Below are 20,081 nucleotides of genomic sequence, written 5' to 3'. Positions count from 1 at the left end.
TTATTCACTGTGGTATCTCGGTGCACTGAGACACAAATGATTGCAAGTGACCACATCCTGTGTAAGGCTACGGTGACATCCTGGAACCACCCCTATTGTGCCTAGGTATTGCAATACTTCTGTTCCTGTCTTGCATGGTTTCAGAAGAGTGGGAACTCTTGTATTTAGAGCCCTGCAGCACATGCTACAGTGGCACCAGGTCACAGATTAAATTGCCAGCAATATTTTAGGATATTCCTCGTCTTATTTTGTCAGTTGTAAAGTTGCTTAAATTTTAACATGCTTAGATACTTTGCTGATTGGGACCTAACTCAGGAGAATGAGAGTCACAGCTCCCAGATTCTATTTCTACTCTGCTATAGAGTCACTGGGTGACCTCAGATAATTCACTCTTTGTGCCTCAGTTTACTCTTCTGTCATGTGTTTATCATAGTTGGTGCCTAGCTCACATGTATATCAAAAGGCTTAATTAGTGTTTGTAAAGTGCTTTGAGATCCCCAGGTGAAAGGCACTAGAGAAGCTCAAAGTATTAAATGCAAGTCTGGTAGCACCACCTATTATTAAGTTTGCCTGACACTTCCCATTATAAGACCCTGTTTCCAGTTGCTTGTATCTTTGCCTAATTCTATTTAGAGAGTAGGTGCAGAGTAAGATTTTCAAAAGTGTCTAGTGATTTTGGGGTACCTCCATTTTTAGGTTCCCAATTTGGGAAACCTTAAAGATGAGCGATTTTCACATTAAGGGCGCTCAGCACTTTCTGGAAGTCAGGTTCCTTTGAGGCATCTCAAGTTAGGCACCTACGATCCCTAATCACATTTGAAAATCTTAGCTTTAGTCTTTATGTAAGATTAAGATACCTAGTAAATTAAAGAATAGACCCGTAATTGATGTATGTGAGAAAACACTCTGGTTTGCCCCTCTGTATAGGATAATCTGTGTGTGAGTTATAGATAATGCTCAATTTCTCTATTGGACAGTGTTACAAATGTCTCCTGTTATAGTAGTAATCAATCAAATGCACATGGTCTACTAAGGACTGTTGCACTAGCCAGAATGACCAAGGTTGATGGCATCACACCAGGCATCAAAGTGGTGATGCTGTAGTTAATGTGGATTTAATGGGTGGATTTACCTCTATAATCTATAATAAGTGCTATATTTTACGCTGGCCTGTTGGAGTTTTTCCATCTGCTATCTTGCTCTTTTACTCACTTGGCTGAAAATTATACTTTTAGTGACATGCACTTTACATCACCATTTACATCCTTCTGTAATTGGCCCTGGTCTATTTTGTGGTCTAAATCTGAGCACCTCTAGAGAGCAGATTTGTATCATGTAACTACTCCCCCCACTCCCCCTTTGTTCTTAATCGCAGCCTGAGGAACTCACCAATGCCTTGGAGATCAGCAATATTGTCTTCACAAGCCTCTTTGCCCTGGAGATGCTGCTGAAAGTCCTCGTGTATGGTCCATTTGGCTACATCAAAAATCCATACAACATCTTTGATGGGATCATTGTAGTGATCAGGTACAAGCGTGGTGGTCTGGTTACAAGGGTTTCTCTTCACTGGACTGTTGAATTAAAACAGAGGATAATAGATAAAATGGCCTTTCTGGGTCACTTAGGCCCCTGTGCTCCTGTGTTAGCTTTTGTACCCCGTAGTGTTGTTTCTCCATAAATTCTCTACTCTTCTGAAAACTCTCTGTAGCAACCCACCTTGTTCCCGTCTTTGATAGTTCATTATATACGCAGCTATCCTTAGTATAATGGCCCTTTGCCAAAGTTTTCCATGTGCCCAGCCATGCTTTTTTGTGATACCTCATTTAGAGCCTTATTTAATAGCACGTGTCCTTTCTGTTCCCTCATATCTATGCCTACTTCTGAGTTCCTCTTTCATATTCCTCCCCCACACCTCAAAGTATACACACCCCATCTCTCTGACTTCTGTGCATCATTAATATCATGAATTTGAATCCTTGGATCATCATTTTCACCTTCTGTAAGAACCCTAATGGATCATCACTGGTTCCCTATGCAGTGTTAATTAACTTGCTGTGACATATTTTATACCATCTACTGTATATTATTAAAGATGCCTATAGATAAATGACTGCCCACACCCCTGCAGGCCAAGGCTAGCTTTGTGGGGTTTTGGTTGCCTGGTTTTGATTTTGTTTGTTTTTTTTGAGAGAGAGCCCCAAACACGTCCAGATATTGGGGAAGTTTAGACATGAACTCTTCAGCTGACAAATGTCTTGTTGGGTCTTTGTGCCCACTTCCCCACTGGGCACATGTGAACACTGTCATTGGGCATTCAGGTGCACTCAGTGATTTACAGGCCTGTTTTTGGCATGCTCTAATGGGACTCCATTCTTTGCAAATCTGACACTAATTCAGGTATCAGAAAGCACTGTCCGTACAGATCTTCCTGATAGGCTCCCTACTTCACATCCCTGTTTTCTCTGAGCTTCACCAACTTGGAAAGCGGATCTTTCCTTTCACTTCTCTCTCCCTTCCTCTCGTCGCTGTCTCCGTGCATTTATGTTCAGTGCTTCCTTTTCCACACCCAGTCCCATACTGTTAATCTCTTTTCTTCCTTAGCGTCTGGGAGATAGTGGGACAGCAAGGCGGGGGCCTGTCAGTTCTGCGGACGTTCCGTCTCATGCGAGTCCTGAAGCTGGTCCGCTTCATGCCTGCCCTCCAGCGCCAGCTAGTGGTCCTTATGAAGACCATGGACAATGTGGCCACCTTCTGCATGTTACTGATGCTTTTCATCTTCATCTTTAGGTGAGTACGTGGCATGGATTCTGATTTCCTTTCATGCCCTGCTCTGGCTCTGTGCTTTAAGTTTCTGGTCCAGTGACTAGACGAGAATGTGAAGAGAATCCATAGATTTCATGATTGCTCACAAAAGTAAATAACTCTGTCTGTGCTCTCTTGAAGTGACTTGCTGAATGAGAAGCACAGTAACCTCCATAACAGGTACGGGCACTGCAGACCAGCCCCTGGCTAGAGTCTTGCAATTCTTGCCAAATGTCGTGTCTGTGTTTGTGAGGGTGTTCTCCAGGGAAATCCCTTCCCCATCGCCCCAAGGCAGCAGGCGTATGACATCACGTTCCTGCTGTGGTCCAGAGGGCAAGCCGGAAGCCTTAACCAAAACACTGTCTTTCAAAGGGCAGAGAAGAGAATGTTCCTAGAATAAACCCGTCCGAGTCAGTCTCATTCACACATGGTTCTTTTATCCCCTTTGCATCATTTCTTTGCTTTTTCTCTCTGTGCAAAAGGTTTGGGATTGGATCCACTTGAGATTCAAGCAGCCCAGAACTTTGGGGGTGTTGTAAATCCAAACCCAGGTGCAGATATTGAAAACTACTCCGATCTTTCTAATAAGTCAAACCTGCTCAAAATCCAACCCCGTATGAGCCAGTCTCTAATATACAGGGGGTAAGGCTGGCCTTGCCCAAGATATACTGAGGGGCAGGGGCGGCTCCAGGCACCAGCGCAGCAAGCGCGTGCCTGGGGCGGCAAGCCGCGGGAGGCGGCCTGCCGGTCGCTGTGAAGGCGGCAGTGAGGCGACCTTCGGCGGCGTGCCTGCAGGAGGTCCATCGGTCCCGGTTTCGGCGGCAATTCAGTGGCGGGTAAGCCGAAGCCGCAGGACTGGCAGATCACCCACAGAAACACCGCCGAATCCTCGTGACCAAGGACTGCCCGCAGGCATGCCGCCGAAGGCCGCCTGACCGCCATGCTTGGGGCAGCAAAAAACATAGAGCCGCCCCTGCTGAGGGGAGAGTTGGCAGGAAGCAAATTAAGGCTCTCTTTCCTCCATGGAGGGAAGTATTGCTCCCAATAACTGGTTGCTAGGCAGACAATATCCTGAGACACAGAAGGCCACCACTTCATGCTGCTTTCTTAACATCATCTTCAACCCCATCTTGTCTTCTTTGTGTGCTCAGTATCCTGGGGATGCATCTCTTCGGCTGTAAGTTTGCTTCGGAGCGAGATGGAGACACCCTGCCGGACAGGAAGAATTTTGACTCCTTGCTGTGGGCCATCGTCACGGTTTTCCAGGTACAACAACAAGAACTCCTTACCAAGCACGCACTGTGGGGCTGTAAGTGGGGTGGGAGAGTTTAGATTTGCTTTCCACAATGCTCTGCAGAGCTCAATAAAACTAATAGCTGAGGGGGAGTGAAACCAAAAAGTATCGATGGGCGGGGGGGGAGCGTTTTCTGATGATATGAGACAATACATGGAGATCGGATGAAAGGGGAACTCCCGGAGATGCCAAAAGCTGCAGAAGAGAAGGCTCTTGCAGGAGCAGTGGTAAGATTGTGAGGAGCAACAGAGGGGTAATTAGTCTGAGTAAAGGACGGGTCTGCGAGCAAGGCTGACACAAGTCCAATGAGAGCTTCAAAGCAAGACAGCCAGCCTGGAGTCCTGTCTCCATCGTAAGGAGAATCTGCTTTATGGCAATAGTTTGTACTGAGTAGTGTATTGCTGTTGGCAAATCTAGACTGTGTATTCTGAGTCTTCGGTGGATCTTTATCTGTCTTTGCAGACAGAACAAAATGCCAGTGCATGCTACACGGCGGTCATTTAAAGCTCTGTATGGGCCTTGATATCAACTGGAGTTCCATGCACAGAGTTAGGGCAGCTTGCAGCCCTTGGGGTTAGAGTGTGGGGGAGGGGAAGAGGGAGGGGGAGGGAGAGGGTGGAGAATCAAGTGCTATCCCTGTCTTTGCTTTGATTCACTGGGTGACCTGAGCCAAGTAACAATCCTTCTGTGCCCATCTGGAACGTGAGTGCACTTCTCTCCCTTACAGGGCTGTTGAGAAGCAGCAATTGTACAGCATTAGTATTACATATTACCAATGTGCTGGTTTCCCCAAGAGTAGGTTCTTTGCCTGTTTAAGGCTGAAGATACACCTCTGCCGACCTGGAGCGTAAGTAAGAGCATGTAGGAAAGATGAGTGTCCCTAGTCATATAACCCGAACGCTGGGTTACCAGTGAATGTTGGACTGTCGTGATGTCCCTTTATGCTCACGGTGCTCCTTCTCCATAGATTCTGACTCAAGAAGACTGGAACAAGGTCCTCTACAACGGCATGGCATCTACCTCTTCCTGGGCTGCTCTCTACTTCATCGCCCTTATGACGTTTGGGAATTACGTTCTCTTTAATCTATTGGTGGCCATCCTGGTGGAAGGTTTCCAGACTGAGGTAAAACCTTACAGAGGCTCCCCTCTTTATCTCTTTGTTTCCAGAGCGAGGGAGGGTCTAGAACCAACATCCCTCTGGAATTTAGATTTACAAAAGGGAAACTGATGAACTTAAATAGAGAGAGAGTGTGAAGGAGAAAAAATTAGCTCTTATTTTTTCTGTTTCTTAGCTAGGACCAAGTGCAATAAACCAGGCTGTTTAACTGAGCTTAAATGAAAAGCTTTGTTAGCATTAATATAATTGCAAGGATTCAGCTGTGAGTCAGTCAGTGCTGATGGAATAAAATGCTCTAAGAATGTCTTTGAAAGGGGCTTCGTTGTGTTTGGGAGCCAGATAAAAAGCCATCCCTGTAAAGTTATGCAGGCTGGTGAGAGATTAGTGACATAATTATCTTTCTGGATGGTCTGTGTTGTTGATCTCTTCCTGCTTGCGGCTCAGCGATACTTTTGCACATTTTTAACTTCATTGTTCCTAGGCTATCGATTGATTCTCAGGGCTGGGAGCCTCTGTTAAATATCCTCTATCTTCCGTAAGGATCTCTGGGAAGTCAGCGAAGAGGTCTTAGATCTGAATTGAACTTGACCCTGTGTCTTTCTAACAAGCGGTTCATAGTGAATGAATATATAACAAACTCCCTGAAACTAGCAGACAACCAGGGCTGCCTATGACCCAGGTCTCTGCAGGCTAACAGAAGCAAAAAAAAAAAAAATGTTCATGAGGAAGGAGAAGAGAGAACTGTACGCTTTGCAGAAGGGCTTAGATAAGGAAGTACAAGCCAGCACTATTCATCAGTATCTAATAGTACAGGTTGTAATTTAGAGTGATGTCTCAGCTGATGGCTGTGTGTGTTGAGGGAATAATAAACATTAAAATTTGTCACCTCCCTGTGCCATAATAATCTATTACACCATAACTAGCTATTTATACAACTTGATTGTTTTGATATTTTCCAAGTGCCATTTAAGGGGATAATTTGTTGAATAGTTCTGGGATGAGGGTGTAGGTACGTGTGTTGTCATTTCACATTGGGTTAGTGTGTTATTTTTAATTGCCTATTATCATATCCATCTCTCTCTGTAAGTTGTTTTCTCTGTCATGGAAAATGGAGTTAAGGTCATTGTCAAGTTCTTCTGAATCACAAAAGATTTCTTTGCAGGAGGTGGTATGTGCTTTGCCTAAGTAAAAGTAAGCACGGGTAAAAAAAACAAAAAACAACAACCTTGTCCTCTTGTGGAGTGATGTCTGACTTGAAACTCAGCCTCTCTCTGGTCAGTCTTGTTCATTGATTCTAGAATGCCCACCTGATTGAAATATCACTTGCTGCGACTAGCCAGTAAAGAAAAGGACTTAACTTTTTAAAAACAGCATAACAACATTTCACTGAGAATGCAAATCCAGGTGTTTTTTTGAGGAAATTAGTTTGCCTCTAAACATTGGAATAGAGAGATCAGATTCAGGTATCTAAAAGGGTGTCATAAGGAGGAGGGAGAAAACTTGTTCACCTTAGCCTCTGAGGATAGAACAAGAAGCAACGGGCTTAAACTGCAGCAAGGGAGGTCTAGGTTGGACATTAGGAAAAAGTTCCTAACTGTCAGGGTGGTTAAACACTGGAATAAATTGCCTAGGGAGGTTGTGGAATCTCCATCTCTGGAGATATTTAAGAGTAGGTTAGATAAATGTCTATCAGGGATGGTCTAGACAGTATTTGGTCCTGGCATGCGGGCAGGGGACTGGACTCGATGACCTCTCGAGGTCCCTTCCAGTCCTAGAATCTATGATCTTAAAATCACTACTGTAAATCCGGAGTGACTCCATTAAAGACAGGGGAGGGATGCCTAATTTAGGCCCCAATTCCGGAAAGCAGTAACACGCATGCTTAACTTGAAGTCGATGGTACGTATGCACATACCTAAAGTTAAGCATGTGTTTAAGTGCATCCCTGAATCAGAGTCTTACACTTGGTGTAACTGAGGCTGAAACCTGGGCCCCCGTCTTAGTTCCAAATTCTGATGTCTGTTATGTTTGTGTCATTCCTATTTAACTCCGTTGATGCTGATGAAGTTACTCCAGATTTACACCAGTGTCACTACCATTGGAATTTGCCCCTTTTGTGACTCAGACTTTTGTAATAGATGGTCATCTCCCCCCCCACCCCCACCCCCTCAGCCCCTGGCGAATGGTAAGAAATTCTCTGTAGTCTTCTAGTAAAATGAAATCTTGTACACAAACCTCTCCGTTCAATGGCAGTTTTTTTTAGGCAGGCATGTAGATAGGGTGGATGTTTGCTGGATATGGTGTAAACCGGCATTATTCTATTGACTTCAGTAGAGCTACATCTTCTTAGATCAGCTGAGGATCTGCTCCTGACTATTTTATTCAGCTTTACAAGCAAAAAAATGTTTCCATTTCTTGCTAACCCACCTAGCAGGGGGCCATCTCCTAAGTGAAATTAGATGAGATCATCTCCCATTGTAAATAACAGCAAGCTTTTATCTCAGGTGATCGTTATTGGGTCCTTGACCCTCTATTCCTGGTTTATTTGGGTTTTTTTAATTTCATTGTCCTTCAGATTTCTTCACAGTGTGTGTTGCTTCTGCCTTTCTCTCTCCGATCCTTGAGTGCCTTTCCGCCAGCTGCAAACACCTTATTAATGTTAGTGCATGCCTTTGCAGGTCTTTTGGTTGCTAAGCAGCAGATGTACATATGCGGTTAAGAAACAAAAAGAACCTGTTCCAAACTTTCAACAGAGATCCCTGTATTTCGTTGTAACCTGACTATTATGCGCAAAGGGCACACACAGGATTTTCTGCAGCCTGGGTTTTTTTAATGTACATTCTGTGAATTACTTAGATTCAGAATTTGTGCCTGAAACCACAGCAGCTCTAAGGTGTGGAAGATTTGCTGTGTGACTCCATTTGATAGAGCTGCTAATACGATATTACTTGAGTGAACTATCCGGTCTCTGCCCTGGGGATTTATCTCTGAAACAAACAATGACTCCTGGTAAGAGAGCTTTTTGTCAGACATAAAGCTCCTCTCCTGGGGGACTTCATGATAATGTTATCTCTGAAGCATATTCTTCCATTGGTAATCCTCTCAATTTCATGTTCCCCTTGGTTTCTCTCCCTGTCTCTGGCAATCCTCAGTTGTGAGTTTGTCTCATCTCCCTTCTTTGTGCCCGTTGTTCTTTAATTCCACCTTTCCCATCACAAGGCAACCAAGGTTCAGTGAGGACGGGGTTGTGTATGCATGCAGAGCACTTGCGTGCTTTATACATTAACTAAGATAAAAACCCAGAGTCTGTGGTGTAGTACCAGACCATGGCTAAACAGTCTGAGACAACAGAACCTTGACTTCTCCTGGGACAGAGGGAAATGATCAATTTTCACTCATCAGTGATTTAGATTTTGTACTGTATTTTTGTCACATCCTATACTTTTTACACTCCAGTCAGTTTCATTGGGATTATCCTTATGAAGGATAATTGTGTGTTTAATCTTTTGATGGGTTATTTATGTGTGTTTTTTATTAGAATCAAATTTGATAATACTTTAAATTACATGTACAATATATGTTTGGAAAGACTTTGCTATCCCTGTTTGGATCCAAATTTTAACTTACTGTTCTTAAATATTGTTGCAAAATCCAGTACCTCCAATAAATTAGCCCAGTTGGTTTAGCAAGAGCTGTGCAAATAATGGATTTTTCAATTCATTGGCAATTTCAAAAAATCAGGAAAAATTGTTTTGGGTTCAATAGAAATAACATTTTTTGAAATATTTGGTGAATCAAAAAGTAAAAAAAAAAAATGTTTTGGGTCAAATAAACCTTTTGCTTAGATTGAGATTTCTTTCCCTTTTTAAAATTAACAGTAATTTTGAAACAAAGGAAAAGTCAAAATGTTTTGTTTAGAAAATGTTGAAACAAAACATTTTGCCTTTTTATAAAAAAAAATAGGGTTTGGTTTTTTTTATTTGACTGAAACAATTTCACCAAAATCGACAGAAAATACGTAACTTTTTTTGGGTTGACCTGAATCTGCATTTTTCACTGCAAAATGTTGATTGAAAAATTTTACCCAGCTCATAACCTGTGCCAAGATATCAATGTGATAGGTGAGAGATACACCAAAAATAATATGCAAACTCCTCCTACTGCCTCTGTAGTGTGCAGCTACATTTAAAAATGCCATTCCCAAAGCTGCACCTGTGTCTCCAAACATGCTTGAATATGCTGAGAAGTAAACACAAGTCTGTCAAGTCAACTTTTGCTGTGGAAGGGGAAATGCAAAGGGGAATAATGATAAGTGTTTTCCAAGTGGAAAAGGATAAAGTAGGTACAAAAATGTTGTTTTTGGGGTATATGGGGCCCAATCCTGGAGTCATTACTCAGACACAACCCCCAGGACCTGATCCAAAACCCACTGATGTCAATAGACTCCGATTGACTTCAGTGGACTTTGGATCAAGTCCCCACTGATTTCAATGAGAGTTGATAGGGCCCAATCAAAATAACAACATATCTAATCTATAAAAGTTTCTGATGGCTTCCCTTGAACTAGCTATTTCGTTTGGCTTTAACGGGATCAGTATTATGTGTTAATTAAACGCATGCATTGCTGCCTAATGACAGCATAATAAATACAGATCTCATTTTGCAGCCACAAAAAACCTGAGCATACATGGTTTTAATAATCAGACGGTATTTCATTAATGCGAACAGCTATCACATTGGAGCTAAATCAAATACTCCTTTTGAAACACTTATTTTAAAGGTAAGGATGATCTCTTCTAAGGGCTGTGCTACCTTTCATCCTTTCCTTGCACTGAACAAAGTCAGTGGCGTCTGACGAGTCCAGAGTGTTGTGACCTATTCTGCTTTTTAATCTTGGTATGAAATTGCCGCTGATGGGTACATATTATCCTTCTCTACCCTTTCTTCTTTTTACTTTGCTTCCTTTTATCTCTCTATCTCTCTTTTTATGATCCACTCTCAATTTTGATGCCGAAATTGTAAAAAATCAACCCCCCCTCCTTCCCCTTCCCCCATTTTTACTTCAGGAAATCACCAAGCGAGAAGACGCGAGTGGGCAGTTAAGCTGTATTCAGCTGCCTGTCGACTCGTCGGTGGTACGTAAGAACTCAGCATGAACCCCCCCAAACGCCGTCTGGTAGTTGTCTCTCTCTGTGGTGACTGGTCACACACCATGATGCTGTTCTCATTGTAGTAGCTGTCGTTCCTTTTGTCGTCATTGTCAAGCGAGCCTTGATTTTAAGTCTCTTCCTTCTTTGTGGAGTCAGACAGGTCAACACAGACTCCCCAGTCTCACCTGAAACTGTTCTGGCTTCCTGTGTCTTTTCTGTACAGGAATCGACTCTTCCCACTCAGGAGAGCTCACAAATGCCTCTTTTAAACTCCCCCCACCCCCTGCCCGCCCCTTGTAAATCTGAGGTATGGGTGATGCTGTTTCCCAGGCATGCTTGTCAAACACCTCCCTGATCACGCATGCTGCTCCCTGCTTCTGGACAAAACCTCATCCCCCTCATGCACGTCCGCCCCAGCCCCTCTAGCTGCATGTGGTGGAGTGGAGAGAGCTGCCAAAGACTGAAAGGACCTAGAATCAAGGCTGTTTGTGGACACGTGTGTGTCAGAGCGCTGTGCTCTGGAGAAGTCAATATTAGCATTGAGGCAGCTGCAGTAGTCACTGATGGAAGAAATGCTCTAGCTCCACCGGGCGTTATGGATTGGATGCTGGAATCGCTGGGTGACATCCTCTGGCCTGTGTTATGCAGGAGGTCAGGTTAGATGATCATGATGGACCCTTCTGGCCTTAAAATTTATGAAGCTATGAAACCAAGCACTAACCAAACCTTGCCTCCCCTGCCCTTTACCCACCCAACCCTTCCCTTCTCATGCGTCTTTCCTTTTTCACTTCCGCCCCTTTTCTGTTCTGTCCTGCAAGCTCTGGCTTTTACTTTAGCACAAAGGCACTTTCTATCCTGTTCAGGTACATTCTGCCCTCTTTTGTACATGCTGATTTAGCCACTGTGCCATATGGTGCATCTCAACATACTCTTATATTTCAAAGGGATTTTAACTCCATGTTCTCTCATAAACCCTTTTCCATCCAGAAAGGCAAACCGGGAGCAAAAGAACAGGTAATGACCACGAGGCCCTGCGGGGAGATGCTTGCCTGCAGCCGCACTTAATATGTCACACACCGTATTAAAGGGGGTGATGGTATGTTCTGTTACAGCTACAGTAGGCTGCTTCAAAGACATGGGGTTTGGTGCTGTGGGGATGGAAGTTTGCAATCCCCATGTGGTCCTGCTCCTCCTTATTAATGTGCATCTCTTACCGCCTCCGAGAGTGCACCCTTTGTCAGTGACAGAATATTTGAGGAACACAAATTAAGTAATGAAACCTCTTTGCATTGCTTATTAGTTTTTAACGACCCATTAAGGAGAAATGAAGTGGCAGGCTTTCTGGGAGAGAATACTTGAAGTCCACATTCCAATAAAGAGACAGAGAATTTAAAAATTCAACTAAATTCAGGCCAATGTTAATTTAATATTCCTTCTTGAAAGTGGCAGTCCTCGCCCTTTGAAATACTGCCGGCCCTGCAGGGTGAGTTTCCTCAAATAACAGGGTGATCTTGCAGGACAGGAAGAAATTTAAAAGGTAAGGACTTCCTTTCACGCTCTCTATTTCCGTGACGACACTTCTCTGAGAGAGTCCGCAGTGTGATTGGAGAAAACATAACTGTTTGGCTGAACCAAAGAAAGGGTGTTTTCCATTGAGAATGTGGGTCCGACCCTGGACTCTTTAGTCAAGCAAAACTCCCATTGAGTTTCTAGGTGGGCTTTGCCTGAGTAAGGAGTGCAGGTCTGGGTCTTGTATTGAATGTCACTTCCTTCAGTCTGCCACTCTAGCACTTCCCTCCTAGCTGGAGCCTGTTCTGGCTTTTAAAATCAAACATGTACCCAAGCACCAAACTTCATTAGGGTGGACCAGGGCTAGTAGTGCAGCTTAGTCTTCACAGTAGGTGTTGGGTTCTCTTGTGCACCTAGGTTCTTCTAGAGCTAAAGTAAGATTCTGCTTGGCTTCTCTCTTGTCATTGCATTTCCCCTCTTCCCCCTTCCCCTCCCCATATACATCATACTAAGGGAGGGGGCCATTTTGCCAGAATTATGGTTTCAGTAGTAAATCAACCCCCTTCAGGTGGGAATAATTCTGGCAAGCTCCATTCCTGGCTGATGTATTGTGGTTATACCACACCCTAAGTATTTTTCCTCAGTGCCAATGGACAGAATCAAAAAGGGCTGAGCTGGGAAGGTCTTGATTCAGTCTATGTCAGATGTCAGCAATGCCTGAGCTAGGCATTGGCAGAGCACGATAAGCAATGGAAGTGATGAGCGATGGTAAATTATTTCACACCATTCAAGGGGGACTCGAGTTGGTTTCCTGGATAGGTTTCTGATGACAGACCAAGATCAAAAGGGGAAACCCCTCGTCATTCTAAATTGTACAGCAGGATGCAACTCCCCTAAATAAATAGGACGGTTTTACCACTTAGTATTGGGTGAAATGGGCACCTTGGGGAAGCCTAATTAGCTGTTATTGGGTTGTCTCCCTTTGAGAGCTGTTCTATCCCATACCAAGTGCTCTTATGGCACTTTATGTAACTTTTCAGAGACAGACACCCGTTATCTGCTGAAACCTGCAGTCAAGTGTTTATGCCACTTGCTGAAGTCTGGATTATTTCATTTAAGCTTCAGTGGAAAGAGCTGTGTTCAGTGCTTGTGTGTAAACAGTTCTAATCCCCAGTCCCATATTAATGGTCAAGGACAAAGAGAGTCAGTTTTTTCATCCAAAGAACGTTCATCAGGTTTATGTCCTTTCCCTCGTGTCTGCCCGGTGTGCAGCTCCAGCGTAGGAGGTCAAGTGGTTGTCTTCTGACCCCAGCACTTGGCTGCTTTTGGGGGCTATACAGTAGCTCTGCCCTTTGGGAGTATAGTTAACAGTATGTGGTATAAATATGTGCATGCCTCATTGTGTGGAAGGTGATGTCCCATTGTGGTACAAATTTCAGTGGGTCAGTAGGTGTGTTTTTTGGAGATGGGACCCATTGTTCAGAAGGCATTTCCATACTACCCATAGCCAATTATCCTGGTTACTAAGCTGCTCTGTTTTGCTCTAGGGAGATGCTTCTAAGTCTGATTCTGAGGGGGATCTTTTCCCTCATAGCCTGGAAGAAGAGGGTGGACTTAAGAAAAACTTGTCAAACCCAGCCTGTAAGTAACCACGCTGGAAATCAGTCCTTCTAGGGCAACTTCACTTGATAGGAGACACAATGTGTCCAAAAGAGGAAAGCCCTTCTTGGGGGAGTGTTTACGCAGTATCTCAGGCCATTGCAGACTCTATCAAGGTATAACTGATTTTAAATGAGTCATGGATCATGACCTAAAGGCAAAGATATGTAATGGTGTTAGTCCATTATCTCCCAGTAAAGCCCAAGAATCAGCCCGTATACTGTTGATATGGGGTTTATAACTGGGGAAGGAAACAGCAGGGAGCCGCTGCCTGTAGTTACCACTTTGACAGGCAGCAGAGCTGTGATGCACTAATGCTTGGAGAGCAGGCACAGGGAATGGTCAGGATGAGCTTTGCAGGGAGACATATTTATTGTCCACAAGGTAGAAGATTTGGGGAGGTAGGAAGAGGAGAAACTGGGGGAGTCGAAGCTCAGGGGATAAGAAGGAGAGTGTGGGGCCACAAAGCACACTCGGCAGTGGTGTAGGACTTCTGTTGAAAGAACGTGGAGGAAGGAGTACAGAAAGGGAAGAGAACTGGGGAAGAAGAGCATAGGGAGAGGAAGTAGGGAAAGAACTTACAGGAAGAGAGGGTGGGACATTGTGGAAAGCAAAGCCTGGGAGGAGATGAAAGAAATTAATGGAAGGGGGAAGTTGGGGGAGGCATGGTTGGCAGATTGCTGGTGCTCCTGAAGCAGCAGATGACAAACCAATATCTGTTCTTGGCTGCTGATCTTTAAAACAGGTTTATTTAAGTCCCTGTGCCATGCAATTTCTGGTTTTAAAACAAAAACCCAACCTCCCACTCACTCATTAAAAATCTCCTTTGTCCCATTAATTGAAGAGTTCTCTCCTTTTCGTGAAATGACGTTATTGGCCCCATGTCCTCCCCATGTTCTGATTAGAGCTGTCTCCTTTAGGGCCATCAGGTCCTTTGTCACCCTGATTTTGGATGCAACCTGAAGGGTGACGGAGAATGATGGTTTATTGCATGTTCCTAGAGCTGCAGTATCTTAAAAACTCCTTGTTTCTTCCAGTGATGGTACTGAGCGACCTCCCAGAGCTGAAGAAGAGTCTGACCCCGCCCCTCATCATCCACACAGCTGCCACCCCAATGCCAATGCCAAAAAGTGCTGTGTTCGGAGATGCAGCTCGGGGCTATGAATCTCGCAGGGCCAGCAGTGTCTCCATGGATCCCAATGCCTATGAACTCAAATCACCGGTATGCAGCTCATCTTCTTGATCACACTTTGTGGCTGCTTTGTTTCGGTTTGGTTTGTGTGGCTGTTTCCAGCTGTGTGGGCTGTCTGTCTGTCTGTCTAGGTGTTTATACTGTGCTCGCTGCCTTGGTATCGCTAGGCCTGCCCATTGGGAACAAGCATGAGATGGTGGCAGTGATGTTGGGTTGACTCTTTCCTTGTTCTTGTCCCTTCCTCAGTCCAGCATACAGAGCTCCCCCCACAGCCCTTGGAGCGCAGCCAGCAGCTGGAATAGTCGCCGGTCAAGCTGGAATAGCCTGGGGCGGGCTCCCAGCCTGAAACGCCGGAGCCAGAGTGGGGAGCGCAAGTCCCTCTTGTCTGGGAACGGGAAGGAGAGTTCGGAGGAAGGGGAAAGCTCGGACGAGGAGAGGTCCAGCCGGGCTGGGAGCGTCAATGGCTCTTTACCTCACCGCATGGCGTCGCTGGAAACTAAAGGCTCGTTCGATCTCCAAGATACCTTGCAGGTGCCTTCCCTGTACCGAACCAGCAGCATGCACAGCAGCCGGACCACTGCATCAGAGCATCAAGACTGCAATGGGAAAACCTCTCCAGGAGTCTTGTTACAGCAGCTCCAGATGGATGATGATGACGCTGATGATGAAGGCAACCTGGTAAGACAAAGCAACAGTCGGTGGCTGCTGCGGCTTCTTGGCTTTCCTCTGTTTAACTGACACCCGTTCCCTTAGCAGAACAACGCTGCTGAGCGCTGAGCAATAGTCCCCTGTGCTTGGGTGTGTCTCTCCTGCGCTCTAGCAGCAGACTTAAGAACACCATGTAAATCACGCGTAAAAGCCACAGGGGGTCCATGGGTTATGAGAGCCCACCTCATCTGGGACAGGTTAAATGCTACCATGGTGTTTAACGCTGCACTGCCAAGTGGTGTGGGGTTGTGCTTCAAGCTGAAGTAATCTTGGGGTATCTGTGGGGTAATATTGAGCCCGCTGGGGAATAAGGACGGGCTCCTCTTACGTCTTTGCTATTATTGATTTAGCACCGTGGGTGTGCCCTGTGCATTACATATGGACAAGCCATAGTCCCTCCCAGAGGCACCGACTTTCTGAGTTCCTGGGGAGGTGCTCGACCCCCGTTCTGCCCCAGACCGCGCCCCCACTCCACCCCTTTCCCCCAAACCCCTGCCCCCACCTTCTCCCACCCCCGCTCCGCCCCACCTCTTCCTGCCCCGTTCTGCCTCCTCACCCCCAGTGCCTTCTGCATGCTGCTGAACAGCTGACCACCGGCAGGCAGGAGGCGCTGGAGGGGAGGTGGAGGAGCTGATCGATGGGGCTGCCGGTGGGTGCTGAGCAACCACTATTTTTTTTTTCTGTGGGCACTCCAGCCCCGGAGCACCCACTGAGTCGGTGCCTATGTTCCCTCCCCTGGAGGTTTCTCCACCTAGGCTTCACTGCAGCCCTGGCTGGAACACACATTTTCCACTCCTTGTGTTACACCCGTTATCAGCCTGCACAGACACAAGTGCCGATTCTGGATGCATAACCTGTGTCCCTCAAAGGGACTGAGCCCCCGTGGCCTATCAATTTGCAGCAGGTGGCATAGGGGGGTGGGGGAGGGTGAAGGTTACAAAATGAGACTTGGCCTTTGCAGCAGGAGGCACAATTAAATGGCTTTGAAAGGAGCCCCAGATGTTCTTAGCTCTTGGACCTGAGCGTGGTGCCCGTTCTGTTCTTAGCGCTTTAGATGTACTTTGTAGGGGATCATGCAAAGCTTTTGGTTGATGTTGTTCACACCTTTCTATCCCCCGCCTTCCTCCCCATCCCAACTTTTTTCAGTTTTGGGTTAGGATGAGTGCCAAAATCTTAAAGCAAACTCAGTGAAACCACCAAGTTCCAATTGGTTCCATGTTGGAGTAATGAGAACCTCAAATCTCACATGCTTTCTCTGCAGAACCATAAATGGCAACATACAGGGGAGAGGGCTGATGTGGTCCATCTGGGATGTGCAGCTGTGTTTGGAAGACTGTGTCGTTTGGTTTCAACTTCTGTTTTTCAAGTGATATTAGTCATGCAGTGGACATAGCCTGGCTATCTGTGCATTTTCTGAGTAAAATTTGGCTAGTCTGTGTAGGTGCACAGGATGCAGGTCGGGGTGGGACAGGGGAGGAGACCAGGGTATAACGAAGAGGCATTAGTCCAATATGTATGTCTCTTTCAGAGGTCTGAGAAGTGCCATTTAGAAAATGTTTGCTAAAAGCATGGCAGGGGGAGAAAATCAGCTGTAATTTTGCACTGATTAGAGATGCGAGGTGGTTAAGAGGCATTTCCCATTTTTACATTTTCCCTGGATCTGTGTTCTCAAATGAATGTGTGTAATTTGCAATGAGACGCTGTGCCCAATTTGTGTAAATGCCAGAGCAGTTTCAGCATTAGAGTCACTGCAACCGCACTAGAGATGCATCTAAATACAAAGAACCAAACTGAGAGCTGTCATCCACCCTGTCCAGCCCCTTTAAGGGAAATCAGGGGTGCAGGTTAACACCAAACTTGGCCTCCAGGCAATAAGGAACATAGAATGTGACTTATCAAATAAAAACCTGCAGACCACCTTCCCCACCTATCTCAGCTTCTGGAGGTCTCCTGGAACTTTATGTCCCTGTGCGTACAAGTGTAAATGTGACACGAACATCTCATTTTATTGAGATCTTTCTCTCATTCATCCCTGACCTTTTTCTATTATGTTAGCAAAACCTGCATGGGGATGTTGCAAAGGCTAACAAGACCTTGAAACATCTTCCGTAAGATACAGCAGGAGAATTTCGCTCCCTATCCAGAGAGTTACAAACAGGATGAGACAATAACATGTGAGAAGCAAATTGCTAATAAAGGGAGAATCTAAAAACGTATACAGCTCACCCAAGGGTCTAGGCTTATTCTGAGTCGTGAAACTGCCCTAGCTCTCGGACAGCTGGCTTGACAACTAGCTAAAATCAAACTCTAAGCAGATAGCGATTGACACTACGGCAGCAAAATCTGATGATCTTTAGGATAATGGTCTCCATGTTCTTGTCACAAACTGATGTCCATGAAAGACCCACCAGTCCTGCTCCCCTTCAATTTGATGGGAGCAGGATTGGGGACTATGGTGGGGGGGCGGGTTGTACTCCAACCCATGCTGAACAAGGAAAGGCTTAAACCCCATTCATTGCCCTGGAAAGAAAAGCGCAGCCTGTAGGGACTGCATCAGGCTAGGAGTGAGGAGCTATAGCCCACTAGGCAGATGGACAGTGTTGCTGACTGCTGTGCCTTGTGAACTAGGAATCGTGACAAGCCGGAGGTTTCTTACAGGGTGGAATGCTTCTTGGAAGGAGGAGAGGACTGGAGGCTGGGGAAAGGCCCTGGCCTTCTTTCTCCTTCACTCCCTCGGCAAGGAGAGGACTGGGGCTGTGGGGACATCCTGCCAATAAGGGAGGATTTGTTTTCTTTATTTGATGGTTAGGTCACTTGGGCACACAAGACTGTGTGGAATTAATTGCTGAACCAGGAGGAAGCCAGGTTTGTGGGGGCGGTGGGGGGAGCTTCTTGATTTGTGGTGTGTGTTAGGCCTGTCTACTCTAGGAAGTTAGGTCGGCATAGCTACACTGCTGTGGAGTGTTAAAAATCCACACCCCTGAACGACGCAGTTCAACCAACGTAAGCCCTGGTGTAGACAGCGCTAGGTTAACAGGAGAATTCTCCCATTGATCTAGGTACCGCCTCTTGCGGAGGTGGATTACCTACTCTGACAGGAGATGCCATCCCGTCGGTGTAGCTAGTGTCTTCACTGAAGTGCTACAGCAACGCAGCTGCAGTGTTTTAAGTGTAGACAAGCCCTTAGTCTGCTTAGACCAGCGACCCCAATAGATTGGGCAGTGACTCCTGTTACTGTCCCAGAAAGGAGATAAATGGGTGTTAGCCATCCATATTTGGACAGAAAAAGGCAGGCATCCGCCAGCATCTGAAATCTGTAAGTTGTCAGTTGTAAATTGACTGGGCCTGGAAAATGCAGCACAGCACAAACACTGGCTAGTCTACCTTAGTGAGCATTTCAGATGCAATGAGCAACCAGCGTGGGTCTGAAATAGGCATCGTTCTCCATCGTAGTGTTAGTCTGGGCAAGTGTCTGCGAACAGTAATTATTGGAGAAGCAGCTGGGGCAATACTGAGAATATGAAAGCAGCAGGTTGAGGAAATATTTTAGTGCATTTCATTGGTATTGGAGAATGAAAAATGGAACTTTGAGAATGTTAATGGATGCTAAAGATGACCATAATTGCAAAGTACATACTGACGAGAAACAGAGGTTCTTTTGACCAAGATATAGTTGCCTAGCCACAAATCTCCTTTTTTAAAATATACTTATTCCACTCTGTCTCAGATGTGGACTCTCAGGCTATAATTTTAACTGATTGCTTTAACCTGGTTCTTAACCTCCTAGAAGTGCTGCAAACCACTTTGGTCACCCTTGAGATGGAATTTCTAAGAAAAGGGCCTGTAATTATTCTCAGAAGAATCATTATTAAAATTATCAAAAGATCATGAACTTATTGCTAGCTGGAGACTTTTTATCCTCCGGCTCAAGGCCAGATTTCTTTCCCACTTACCTGAACCAAACACGTAAGTGGCACATCAGAACATACTGCGTGCAGTATCTTGTAGTTTGCATCCTGCAGCTAGTAAGTTGGTAACTGACTGCAATCTCGGAATGAATTTCTGAATCAGATTGTGTACTGCATCTTTAAACTGAGATTTTTAAAGACTGTAGTCTTCTCTGCTTTCCATGGACACAGTATAAATATTTACTGTAAACAGACTAAAGTCCCTGTAGTAATGCTCTAAGATCTGGGTTTGCTCTGGTGTACTTTGCCAAACTTCCCATCCCTATTTTATTGTGCTGTGCTATGAAGTGGATTGTTTGCTAGACCAGTGTCCTCCCAGTGTTTCAATGGTTCTGTTGGTAATAGCTTGTAAACCACGTGGTGCACGTTTGAGATGGAAAGTGCTATATTCTGGTAAAATAAGATTCATGTTTCTTGGCTCGTCCTCATTGTGAGGGTTCTCCTGAATTCTTCCACAGAGACCACGAGTTTTCTCCCTTTTTCTAACCAATAAGGAAACAGCGGTTACTGGAAAATATTGTGTAGATTGAAGAATTCGTTCCCTCAGTATTTTGAGCTTCCTGCTCTGATTTCCTCATGTCACTTTTTGGACTCTTTGCCCCCAATTTAACCTGGGTAGAACAAGAGGAAATTTCAAGTTTTTTCCAAAGAAAATAAACAAACTGGACTCTTATTTAGATCA

General features: G+C 45.2%; 1 protein-coding gene across 4 annotated transcripts in view; it reads left to right on the top strand.

Moving 5' to 3' along the window:
* CACNA1G (calcium voltage-gated channel subunit alpha1 G) overlaps window positions 1-20,081 on the top strand; it is a 281,389-nt gene that overhangs the window by 188,701 nt on the left and 72,607 nt on the right. For all 4 annotated transcript variants that reach the window (XM_024204320.3, XM_024204317.3, XM_024204319.3 and 1 more), the window contains exons 10-16: window positions 1,376-1,527; window positions 2,602-2,787; window positions 3,954-4,068; window positions 5,064-5,219; window positions 13,420-13,513; window positions 14,569-14,753; window positions 14,970-15,401. In XM_024204320.3, the coding sequence (XP_024060088.1) occupies window positions 1,376-1,527; window positions 2,602-2,787; window positions 3,954-4,068; window positions 5,064-5,219; window positions 13,420-13,513; window positions 14,569-14,753; window positions 14,970-15,401 (1,320 nt within the window). The remainder of the gene's footprint in view (window positions 1-1,375; window positions 1,528-2,601; window positions 2,788-3,953; window positions 4,069-5,063; window positions 5,220-13,419; window positions 13,514-14,568; window positions 14,754-14,969; window positions 15,402-20,081) is intronic.

Source organism: Terrapene carolina, unplaced genomic scaffold (assembly GCF_002925995.2).
Source record: "Terrapene carolina triunguis isolate 2854851 unplaced genomic scaffold, T_m_triunguis-2.0 Scaffold192, whole genome shotgun sequence".
Lineage (NCBI taxonomy): Eukaryota > Metazoa > Chordata > Testudines > Emydidae > Terrapene > Terrapene triunguis.
The sequence above is the reverse complement of the archived record's forward strand: the minus strand, read 5'-3'. Positions and strand labels throughout refer to the sequence as shown.